The sequence below is a fragment of the Delphinapterus leucas genome, chromosome 13 (assembly GCF_059928025.1).
Source record: "Delphinapterus leucas isolate spDelLeu-1000000601 "Yukka" chromosome 13, BTC_Dleu_Yukka2, whole genome shotgun sequence".
Taxonomy (NCBI): Eukaryota; Metazoa; Chordata; class Mammalia; order Artiodactyla; family Monodontidae; genus Delphinapterus; species Delphinapterus leucas.
Window position 1 is genome coordinate 63,151,283 of NC_143141.1, and position 12,461 is coordinate 63,163,743.

At 40.8% G+C, this 12,461-nt stretch overlaps 1 protein-coding gene across 5 annotated transcripts in view; it reads left to right on the plus strand.

Moving 5' to 3' along the window:
* The first annotated feature begins 247 nt into the window (after positions 1–247).
* The window catches only part of SOS1 (SOS Ras/Rac guanine nucleotide exchange factor 1), a 147,066-nt gene continuing 134,852 nt past the window's right edge, over positions 248–12,461 (plus strand). For all 5 annotated transcript variants that reach the window (XM_022574017.3, XM_022574019.3, XM_089923258.1 and 2 more), the window contains exon 1: positions 248–443. In XM_022574017.3, the coding sequence (XP_022429725.1) occupies positions 357–443 (87 nt within the window). In that variant the 5' untranslated portion in view covers positions 248–356. The remainder of the gene's footprint in view (positions 444–12,461) is intronic.

Genomic DNA, 12,461 nt, shown 5'->3' on the forward strand with positions numbered 1-12,461 from the left:
CGCAGCCCCGGCGGGCGGGCGGGCGGCGACCGCGGCGGAGGGCAACCCGGGGCGGCGCCAGCGGGCCGGGGAGGAGTGGGGGCCCGGCCCCGGGGCGGTGGTGCGGGATGCCACCGCCGCCGCCTCCGGGCTGCGTTCGCTCTTCGCGGCTGGTGTCCGTGTCGGGTGGGTGGCCGGGCGCAGGCTTCGCCACCCAGCTCCCTCTCCGGGGCTAGCCCGGCCGCTCGGCGCCCCGAGGGGGCCGGGCCGTCCGGTGGGGCCGCGGCCCTGTTCCGCGCTAAGAGCTCGCCCTCTCGCGGCTCCCCGGCCCGGCCGCCGCCGCCCCTCTCCCAACCCGGAGGCGCCCCGGGGGCACCATGCAGGCGCAGCAGCTGCCGTACGAGTTTTTCAGCGAGGAGAACGCGCCCAAGTGGCGGGGGCTGCTGGTGCCTGCGCTGAAAAAGGTGAGGAGCGCGCTTCCCGGCTGCAGCCCCTGCGAGGGCGCCGGGCCGGGGCTGGGGAAGGGCTGGGAGGCGGGGCGCGCGCGGAGCCGTCTTTCTTCCCGGTCTCACCGCCTCCCAGAAAGGACGGCGCACACCGAGAGGTTCTTTCACACCCGCTGGCTCTCCGTGTTGACATTAACCCGGTGTGGTGTGTGGGAAGGCCGCAGGGAGCCTGGGAGAGTTTGTCGAAGAATCCAACCGCTGAGAGCTTACTGCCCCTGCCCCTGGTTCAGAGACGAGAGTTGGAGGAGCCTCCGTTTTCAGTGGAGGTCAAAGCAGGCCACTTTTCCGCCTTCTCGGTCCTCTCCCCGAGCTGCTGTCAGCCTCCGGTTTTAGGTGTCCAGTCTGCTCGTCCAAGTGGGCTCCAGAATGCTCTGGCCATAATGCTTGCTCTAAGTAATTGCAGAGCTCGCCTGCCAGGAGGAACAGGGCCTGCTTTGCTCGCCCTCTGTAATCACTCTTCATTCCCCTGAATTCCCCGACTTCTCCGATTCACAGGGGCGGGTGCACATGCCACTGGCCTTCCTTCCTTCCTTCCTTGCTTTCCTTCCTTCCCTTTCTTTCTTTCTCTCTCTTTTTCTCTCCCTCCCCGCCCCCCCCTTGTCTCTCTTTCTCTCTCAAAATCTTGGTACTGTCATTCGGTTTGTTGATTAGAAATTTTAACATTTCTGTGTTTCTTTGAGTTTGCCACATTGTTATCTAAAGTTATATACCCCGTGATCTGTACTTTTACACGTTTTAGTATGATTAGGAAGTGTTGTTACATTTTCAGAGCTTCTGAAGCAACGTTGTGACTTAATACACTAAAACATCAGCAACTGATCTCTGAATGAATATTAAAAACTATCAGATTATTTTGTTTTCCTTTTACCTCTTATAAATATAGGGATAGCTTTACTCTTTTAATAGTGTTTCTAAATCCCCATTTCTTGTTGCTCGAAGAATGTTTCATGTTATCTGATTTTAAAATATTTTTATTCCTCACTGAGAGTTGAGATTATAGTGTACCTTTTCTTTTAAATTTATACTTTAAAAAACTGTGTTTTAAGAGGTATCTGATATTTCTCAAAGGACAGCAACTTTTACTTTCCCTTTTGCGATGTTCTCCCTCTCCCCCTCTTGGTAGCTCACAATGGAACCTATTTGGCTTGTTAGTAGAAATTGCTCATGTATTTCAAATATAAGTTACTGACTTTTTTGCTCAGGTATCTGACTAGTCACAGATATCTCTGTGATAATTGTTTTCTAAAAAAACCAAATCTTTGCCATATGCCTTACCTGCTTTATTCATTAGAAATCCTGTCAGGCTCTCTGTTTACTTTTGCTTTACCTGCAAGCTTGCCATCTTAGGTTGTAATAGAAGGGGAGTAGAAGTCTCAGTGATGCTAGAGGCAGGTATCCTGACCAGGGTGGGGAAGAGACAAAAATTATTGACAATATATAAAAGAACTAATAAAGCACTATCAGTTTGGGGCTGTTTTGCTTGGAAGCAAGCAGCTCCTATCCCATGGGAGTCACCATGAAACCCTGTCAGTTGAGGCTCCTATGAGGTAGTGAAAAGAGCACTGGAGGATTTAGCAGACCAGGTCTAACTCTGCCACACTGGTGGCCCATGCTGAAATCTGTCCACAAAAGCATTTGTTTTGGCTGGCATAGTGTTGTTTTATTTTTAATGTAATCACATGCCAGTATTTTCAAGTGGGAGATATTACATAAAATCTGAATTTTGAGCTTTTCTTGGAGAATAGGAAGATCTCTCCACATTGGGCCAGCATTCAAGCAAGGCAGTAAGCTGCTGGAGCTGAGTAAATGGCTGCCCTCTTTAAACAAGGCATCTGTCTAAGATTTTCCACAGTCCCCACTCCTCTTTGCTTATTTATATAAACCCGGTTTGACTTTAAGCAGAGATACCCTTGCTTGACAGTAGAAGTGATGGGAGAAGGTGGAAGTGTACACAGTCTCGCTGATGTGTGAGATTCTCCCAATTCTTATATAAAATATGCACTAAAGATGATTTTAAGCCACCAAAGACAGGTTGAAAATATATTTGGTAGCTCAAAACCTGCATTTTCATCTGCTTGTTAGACATTTCCTGTGGATATCTCCATATCTTCTTTTCGACTTATTGTACTGTTTGCAGATGCATCAGCTTGTGTTATCTAACCTGAGGCTCTTTGAACATCCAGGTTTTCTTCACCTGGACGGCCTTTTGCCTGGCCTAACACCACTCATCCTCTGGACTCTCTAGACCTCAGATCTTTTCTCAGATCCTCAGGCCTGAGTTGGATAGTCTTTCTTTCAATCTAAATATTCTTTTAGCACCCTAGCCTAGCACTTAACAATTAATTTTAAGTTCCTATTTTTTTCCTGTTTAAGTTCCCCACCCCAACTAGATTGGATGGTCTTTGGGAACAGGGATGATATTTTACCCTCGTTTTATCCTCCATGTATACAGTGCCTGACGCCTGGTTGGCACTTAAATTTGAATGAAAGGGTAGGGAAAACCCAAACAAAACGATCAGCTCCCTCCCTTTCACCTATTAAAAAAGAATTCTTCTTGATTTATTAGCTGTATTATTTTATTTGGCTGGTTCAAAACTTTGGAGTCATCTCTGATGACTTATTACTGCCCACACCCAGTCAGAGCCTGTAGCTTCATTCCCCTTGACATGTTCTTTTAATCTATTCCCTCTACTCCCACTGCTCTTGAGTCCCCTTTCCCAGACTACTGCTGTAGCCTCTTTACTGAGTTCACTGCCCCTCACCTCTCCTTTATCTATTTTTCAAATTTCAGAAGTTATGGGACACTTCTGAATGTGTCACACTCTTGTTCAGAACCGTTGATGTCTTTTGAGGGCATAGAATGAAGTGTATATTCTTTGGAATAAACTTGATGGTGATCTGTGGTCTGGCTTCATCCTGTTTTTCTGAATGGATTGCTTACCATAGTCTTTCATATACTTTATGCTTCAGCCAGACTGGACTACTACTTTTCCTGAAAATCCCCAGAAGGTCTCAATATATCTGTTAGTCTAAGTCCTACCTTATCTATTGCATAAGCATATTGTGCCTACTGCAGACCAAGTATTGCTGTCAGCACTAAGGATTAAAAGGTAATTGACATCATCCAGAAATGACTAAGTTCGAACATGATGGGAAGTGGCAGAAGATGAGTTTGGAGAGGAAACTGATTTATAGAGAATTTTTTGTATGTTAAGCTAAGGAGTATGAATTTTATCTTGAGGGGATAGATGGCATTGAGGAATTTTAAATAGGGGAGTAACATAAAATTTCAATTTTAGAAAATCCACTTTGGCCATAGAATAGAAAATGGATTGGAGAATAATGAGACCCAAGGTAAGGAGAAAAGTTAGAAGAAGGCTAGGGTTAATAGTCCAGCCAAGAGATGATAAGCATTTGAATTAGGATGGAAGTGTGGAGATGGATTTTACTTGAGAGATGTTTAAAATGCAGAATTGACAGGATCTAGTAACTCACTGATTGATTGGGGGAAATGGTAAGAGTAGGAGGATTCTTAAGTTTCTGGTTTGAGTGCCTTTAGTCAGGATAGAGAATGTAGGAGGAGAACCTGCTGGGGTGGAAAGAGTGGCATTATAAGATGAGTTTTGAACTTGTTGATTTAAAAGTCATTTTGGGTTATCCAGGTGGACTTGTCAAACTGACAACTGGTTGGTATCTGGTGAAACAGATTTGGGACTTGCAGGTGTGTGAGTAGAGCCATGAGAATAGACAAAGCTTATATCCTATGAAAGACTTACACATGAATGTTCATGGCAGTTCTGTTCAGCAGAAAATTGGAAACAACCCAAATGTCCATCAGCAGGTGAATTAATAAACAAATTGTGATATAGTCACACATTGGAATACTTCTCAGCAGTAAAAAGGAATGAACTATTGATATACAAGACAACATTGCTGAATCTCAAAATAATCTGAATGAAAGAAGCCGAAGAAACTGCCCCCTGCCCCCTCAAAAAAACCACAGTTTATACTATGAATTTCTAGAAAATGCATCCACAGTGATGAAAAGCAAGTCAGTAGTTATTTTGGGGGGAGGCTTTTATGCTCATTTGTCTTGATTGTACCAGTAGTTTCAGGAGAGTATACATATATTAAAATTTAACGGATTTTACAGCTCAGATATCTGCAATTCATTGTATGTTAATTGTACCTCAAAGAAGGTGTTAAAGTAGGTGAGGCCACCCACTGAAAATGATTAGAGATAAGAATGAAATAAGGCTGGCATCAGAACTGGGGAAATAGAATGGACAATAGGGTGTAGGGGAAGAGCAGAGGGAAAGGCATGAGTAAAGGAGATAAAGAAGGAAAGAGTCAGGTAGAAAGAATGGGACCCTAGTGTCTGAGAAGCTGAGAATGGAAGGCGTTTCAAGAAAAGTGTCATTAACTGTATCAGGCTATAGAAAAGTCAAATAAGGGGCCTGAAAAATGTTAGTTAGATTTGACAGCTTAGGGGTCACTTATGTCCAAGCAGTTTCGGTGTGAGAGTAGAAGATGGAAGAGCATGGAGAAAGAATAGCAAGAACAGATGAATTTCTTCAGATTTTTTTTTCCCCCTAGAAGCTTGGAAATGAAGGGAAAAGAGATACTTCTGTGACAAGAAGGGGTTCAGTTTGGGGAAGACACTTGTTTTTTATTTGAAGGTGATGGAAACTTGTTTATGTTAGGAGGCTTTGGGGAAGGAGCTGATAGAGAATGCTAGTGAAGATACTGAACAAGATGAGCTCAGGAACACAGCAGTGGGATTTGCCTTGAATTATTTGCCAGGTACTATTTTAAGTGCCTTGCATGTGTTTTCTTATTCTCACAGTATACTGTTATTGTCTCTATTTTATAAGAGAGAAAACTGAGGTTTGGAAAGTATAACTTGGTTGCAGAGTCTGCATTTTTAAGCAGTATTGATGATGATCCGCTACCTCTGGCAGGAGTGATGACATCCTTTCTTCTGAGGTGGGAGGAGGTGAGATAAAATGGGTTTGTAGGTTCGGGAGCAGGTAGTTCATGCTCGGTAGCCACTATGTTCATGATGGAATGAAAGGCAAGATCCTTTACATAGAGTGAGGAAAGAGAAATGAGTAAGGAGTTTAAGAAGCATAATCCAGTTTTGGAATTGCTGCTGTGGAGTCTGGAGAAGGAGCCAACCAGTGAATTAGAAAGGAATTGCTCAGCAGTGCTGAGTGTGGAAGTTATAAATTTGGAGTAGCATTCATTGGTCTAGTGGTTGTGAGATTTTCCTCGGGCAGCACTCATCAGTTTAGGTAAATGGGTAGAGAAGGGTAGTTGGTTGCAGGTGGCTGCAGTAGAGACGAAGAGAATAGAGATATTTCAGATGATTGGAAGTGAAGCTATAAGAGACATAATGGAGGTGTAAATGAGAGCTCCATGGATTAGAAATCTCAATGAGTTAGAAAAGGGTAATGGGAGCAGGTAAGGAATTATTTTACAGTTTACACCTGGATTTTATAATTTACATTTTACTGTTCGCTTTATCACATGCCTATCCATCTCTCTATTCATCCACCAATACAACTTACGTTTTGACGGATTTCAAAGTAAGTTGTGGACATCGGTACACTTTACCCCTAAATACTTCAGCATGTATGTCATTAACTTAGAGTTCAGTATTTGCAGTGCTTTTTGTTTTTTAGGTAAAATTTACGTATAATGGAATACACAAATGTTAATTGTACCATTTAATGAATTTTGGCAAATCAGTACAACCTAAGCCTCTACCAAGATATCGAAGATCCCTCATGTGCCTTCTCAGTCAGTTCCTGCCCCCAACCTCCAGAAGCAACTGCTCTTCTGATCTTCTATCATCCTACCATAGGTTAATATTATCTGTTCTAGGATATCATATAAATAGAATTGTACAGTATATATTTTTGGAAAGGCTTTTGAGATTGTGTTTATGAAGAATTCATTCCCTTTTTCTATCATATGAACATGTCAAAAGTTTATCAAGTGGATGTATACCAGGGACGTTTCCAGTTTGGGGCCATTATGAATAAAGCTGCCATGAATGTTCTTATACAGGTTGTGTTGTAGAAATGTTTTCATTTCTCTAGGGTAAATATCAGGAGAAATGGCTCATAGAGTAAGTGTCCGCTAGTTTTATAAGAAACTCCCAGACCTTTTCTCAAAGTGGTTGTACCATTTTTTGTTCCCACCAACAATGTATGCGAGTTCCAGTTGCTCTACATCCTTGCCAGTACTCAGTGTTATTAGTCTTTAATTGTAGTCGTTGTGGTGGGTGTGTAGTGGTATCTCATTGTGTTTTTTTTTTTTTTTGCGGTACGCGGGCCTCTCACTGTTGTGGCCTCTCCCGTTGCGGACGGAGCACAGGCTCCAGACGCGCAGGCTCAGTAGTTGTGGCTCACGGGCCTAGCCGCTCCGCGGCATGTGGGATCTTCCCGGACCGGGGCACGAACCCGTGTCCCCTGCATCAGCAGGCAGATTCTCAACCACTGCGCCACCAGGGAAGCCCTCATTGTGGTTTTAATTTGCTATATCCTGATGACTAATGATATTGAGCACTCTTTCTTGTTCTTGTAGGTTATTTGTATATCTTCTTTTGGGCAGTGTCTGTGTAAATCTGCTGCCCATTTAAAAAATTGAGCTGTTTTTCTTTACAGTATTGAGTTGTGGGAGTTCTTTGTATACCCTGGTTAACTGTCCTTTATCAGATATATGTTTCATGAATATTTTCTTCTAGCCTGTGGCTTGTCTATTCATTTTCCTAATGGTGTTTTTTGATGAACCCGAGTTTTTAATATTGATGGAGTCAAATTTATCAGGTTTTTTTTCTTTTAAGGTTATTGTGCCCTGTCCCAGAACCCCTTGCCTGCCACCAAGTCATGAAGACATGGTCCTAATGCTATTTTCTAAAAGCTTTATAGTTTTAGCTTTTACATAATCTGTGGTCCATTTCAAATTAATTGTGTATGATATGAGGTAAGAATTGAGATTCATTTTTTTATGCTTGTATCTAGTTATTTTAGAACTATTTGTCAAAGAGACTTTCCTTTCCCTGTTGTTGTTTTTGTGAAAATTAATGAATATACATTATATATTAATGTAAGTGTATATTTAAATATGTAATATATATATTAAAAATATATATATTTTTAGACTCTCCATTCTATTCCATTGATGTTTTGTTTATCTTTACCCGAATACCACACTGTTGATTACTGTAGATTTACAGTAAGTCTTAAAGTTAGGTAGTGTAAGTCCTCCTTCTTTTAAAATATTATTTTATTGTTTCTAGGTTTTGCATTTCAATATAAATTTTGAACCATTCTGTCAATTTCTACCAAAAAATCTTGGTGAGATTTTAATTGTAATTGCATTGAATCTGTAGATAACTAGGGAGGATTGACATCTTAACAATAGCAAATCTTTGGATTCATGAATGTAGTATAGGTCTCCATTTATTTAGACTTTTAATTTGCCAGGTACTATTTAAATTTCTCTCAGAAACACTTTAAGTGTAGAAGTCTTACATGTCTTTGGTTATGTTTAATCTGAAATATTTTGCTTTTTGATGCTATCATAAATTGTTTTAAAATTTTATTTTCCAGTTGTTTGCTACAAGTATATAAACAATAGGTGAAAATTTGGAGAGCAATAAAGAGAAGTTGCAGGGTAACACATGTTCCCAGGCCTAGAGAGAATTTAGTCCAAATGGGAGATGAAGGAGAGAGGCTTCTAAGGGGAAAGAGAGAGGGAATTTCAGAAATCTTATATTGTTATCATTTGGAAGTCCTTAAATATAAGTCGAGTCCTTCAGTGTGCCGAAAATGCATGAAAAAGAAAGGCATTATGAAACTCAAAAAAGTTGTTTAATAAAGATGATATATCTGAATAAAAAACAAAAGCATGTAGCTAACTTTTGTATATTGATTTGTATCCTTTGACCTTGCTCGTAGTTGTTTTGTAGATTTTATAGAATTTTCTACATAATTATGTCATATGCAAATAGAGTCTTATATTTATTTTTTTTTCTTATTTTACTGACTAGGACTTCCATTACAGTGTTGAATCAAAGTAGGGAGAGTGCTCATCCTGCCTTGTTCTCATTCTTAAGGGAAAAGCATGTCTTAATTCACCATTAAGGATGATGTTAGTTTTCATTGATGCTCTTTATCAGATTCAGGATTTCCCCTTCCACTTGTAGTTTTCTGAGAGTTTTGGGGTTTTCTAAAATCACAAATGGATATTGAAGTTTGTCAAATGATTTTTCTGTGTCTCTTAAAATAATCATAAGGTTTTTCTCCTTTATTCTGTCAGTATTATGGTAAATCATATTAATTGATTTTGAATGTTAACCTACATTTCCTGGATAAGCCATAGCAGGTAGTATTTTATTGATTTCCTGCTTTGTGTCAGTATTCTAGGCACTATGCTTGGTACTTCACATACTTATCTCTGTTCTACCCATTGACTTCTCAAGGTGGTGATTTTTACAGCTGAGTTTTACAGATGAGGAAATGGATCCTCAGGCAAATTGCTCAAGATCTTGTGACTAATGAGTAGAATCAAGATTTGAACTTATGTCTGTTTAGCTTCAGAGACAACTCTTTCCACTGTACTGTGTTTCTTCCTTTGAGTAGGCAGTATAATACAGACAATGGTGTTCTAATTGTCCTGCACCTTAGGTTTTAGGGAAGCAGTGTCTTAGGAGGGAAGGAGGCTGAATGAAGAGGGTTTTGAAACTCCTTGAGTTAGGCTGAGAAGCTTAACTCTTCTACATATTGGGGCTCTGTGTAGAATTGCATTTGACAAAAGGATTCTGCTGTATAAAAAAGTAATAATTTTAAAGGTGGTAGTTAATGAAAAGACAGCATAGACCATAAAGGAAGGGGCTGAGAAGTAATGGTCTTGGGATGGCAATAGGAAGCTAGGAGACTATCCTTGTATGTTTATATTTGGGAGTGAAGGAAGTGACATTTTAGTGGAAGTCGGAGTTAGCCAGGTGAGGATGAGGAGGAAGTGTGTTCCAAGGGTTTGTGGTCCAAAGAGTCTTTGGAGTCCAAGAGGAGCTCAGCATCTTAGGAATTCTGAGTAGCTGGAGTCTGGGGCGTGGGGCCAGGTCTTGTGAACCAAATTGTTTCATTTTATCTTGTGAGCAGTGAGGAACCACTGAAAGGTTTTAAGCAGGATATTGATAATTAGATATGAATTTTGAAGGATCACTGTCTGCTCTGTGGAGCCTGGATTAAATGGCAGCAGAACTGTAGGCAGGAAGGTAGGTTAGGGGACTTTTGCAGCAATTCATGGAAGGGATGATGGTGGTCTTGACTAGGGCAGTAGCTGTGGGGATAAAGAAAAGTGGACATATTTTATTTTTATTTATTTATTTTTGGCTGCATTGGGTCTTCGTTGCTGCGCGTGGGCTTTCTTTAGTTGTGGCGAGCGGGGGCTATTCTTCGTTGCAGTGCACGGGCTTCTCATTGCGGTGGCTTCTCTTGTTGCGGAGCGCGGACTCTAGGCTCACGGGCTTCAGTAGTTGTGGTTTGCGGGCTCTAGAGCGTAGGCTCAGTAGTTGTGGCTCACGGGCTTAGTTGCTCCGCGGACTGTGGGATCTTCCCCGACCAGGGCTCGAACCTGTGTCCCCTGCACTGGCAGGTGGATTCTTAACCACTGCACCACCAGGGAAGTAGTGGACAGAGTTTAGATTTAGAGGTAGATTGGTAGTTGAATGACAGGGTAGTGAGAGGAGTCAAAGCTGATTCCCAGGATTCTGGCATAGGAGTCTAAGTGGTAATGGTGATGAAAGGGGGGATACTGGGAGAGGAACACCTTTGGAGGGGAACTAGGAAACCATCAGTGCTCTGGGAATGAGAAGTTGTGAGAGAATTGTGATAGGAGGAATTTACACATTGTGGGTAGTCAAGCGTGCAAGCATGGAAGGGATCTTTGTTGGATTGTCCTTATTAATTACAGGCAGGTACAACCTGAAGGCCCTGATGATGTCTTTCAGTGTACATTTCAAATACCATCTCTACAAAGGCTTTCTACTACAATTCCATCCCCTAAATAGAATGAATCTCTTAATTTCTTTAGTACTTTATACTTCAATTTTAGTACTTAATGATAACCTGCCCTTTAAAGTTTGTTTGTATCTGTGGCTTCTCTCCTCCACTATATTGGGAGCTATTTGAGAGCACGATAGGATCCTGCTCACCTTTGTATTCCCTGTAATGCTTAGCATATTTCTCATGTATAGCAGGTGCTCAGTACATATGTTGAATTGTATGAAGTTCTGATCTTGTCCCCTCAAGAATATACTTACTAAGGAGTTAGTTGAGATCTTTACCAGTCAAAAGGCATTGGAATTGTCATGTTTGGTGTATCCTATTTTAGCAAATAGGGAAACAAATAATTCATTTGAAATGGCAAAATAGAAAAAAACAGTCTAATGCTGCAAGGGAGAAGCAGATGCCAAGATGGGATTAAGCATGCAAGAAATTTATTAGGAGAAGTGCTTGTGAGAGAAAATGAGGACAGAGGCAAGGAGAGTTGTCAGACTGATGTAAGTCTGACTCCAAGTGAAGGAGAGAGGTAAGGAAGGAAGTCTGGGTGAAAGTGTCGTAGTTCTAAGGAAGTTCACGAAGACCTCAGAAGTCCTTGAGCCAAAGTTGCCTATCACAAAAATTCCTCATCTCCCAGGACTAGGGCTGCCTTAGTATGCCTATGGTGCTCTTTGCCTGGCAGCAGCCAGTTGAGAAGTGTGGCCTCCATGCACAGTGATGGATTTCAGAGTGCAGCAGCTGGGGCCCACAGTCAAGTATTTCCCCTGGAGTCAGAGATCTGAGAGGCTCATTCTCATAGCCAGCCAGGGTCATGTCTGTGGCTATAAATTGCCTGATTTGGGAGAATTTAGTTACAGTATTCCCTCAGTTAAAGTGGTAATTTGTTCCCCCCAAACCCCTTATGCTTTAAGAAAAAAATACCTTAGGATGAGTTCTAAAAGTCAAAACTTAATTGTCATTGATATTAATAGTACACAGTTTGCTTTAGTAGTTATCAAATAAAGTTTGCGTTTCATATTCAAGTTTATTTCATAATTAAACCTTTAATGTACCAAACCACAAACAAAGCAGTAAAGATGAAAGAAAACAATGCAAACGATACCTGTATTATTACTGTATGAACTAGTGAGCCAGGAGCACTTCAGGCACTTCAGCAGTACCTTGAGTAGTCCAGCCGTCCAGTTATGAAGATGAGTGCTTGTTGACTTTCCTTTCTAGACTGAGCTGCCTCAGGCAGACAAACACAAATCAGTAAAAGAAATTACTCATAAAGTCAGATTCTGGAAATCTCCCATTGGAGTTGGGGAAGGGAGCATACACTGGAGAAAAGAAGTAATTTAAAGTTTTGGTTTTATGGACCCTGAACTACTCATATTATTTTTAAAGTAGGTATTTTAAAATTGTAATGGGAAGATGATTTTGAAAAGAGTTTTCAAAATTTTCCTGCTGATTTTGACTGGTTTGGTTTTATTCACCAAATTTGTTGAGTATTTATTGTATGGCAAACATTATGGACAATTAAAAAATGAAACATAATTGTTGCTTTTATGAAACTTGTATATGGTGGTAAAAGGAAAATCTGTAATCTTCCCATATATGTTAAAACACTCCAATCCTAGTGTACAGAAAGTTTGGTTCAGGGTTAAAAATAAAAATTAAAAAAATAGATAATAAATAAGCCTTGGAATTAAAAAAAAGTTGAGTTTTAAATTAGAGACTTTTTGTAATAAGCTAACTTAAATTCCAGTTATTCTTTTATAATTCCTGAAACAAACTTTTCCCTTTCTATATAGACAAGTCCCATTTTCTATTTTACTTACAATCCATTTGCAGGTAAATTGATTTCTGTGTATGGCTCAGTAGTTTGTAATGGAATGCACTTACTGATAATTGCATTCACAGC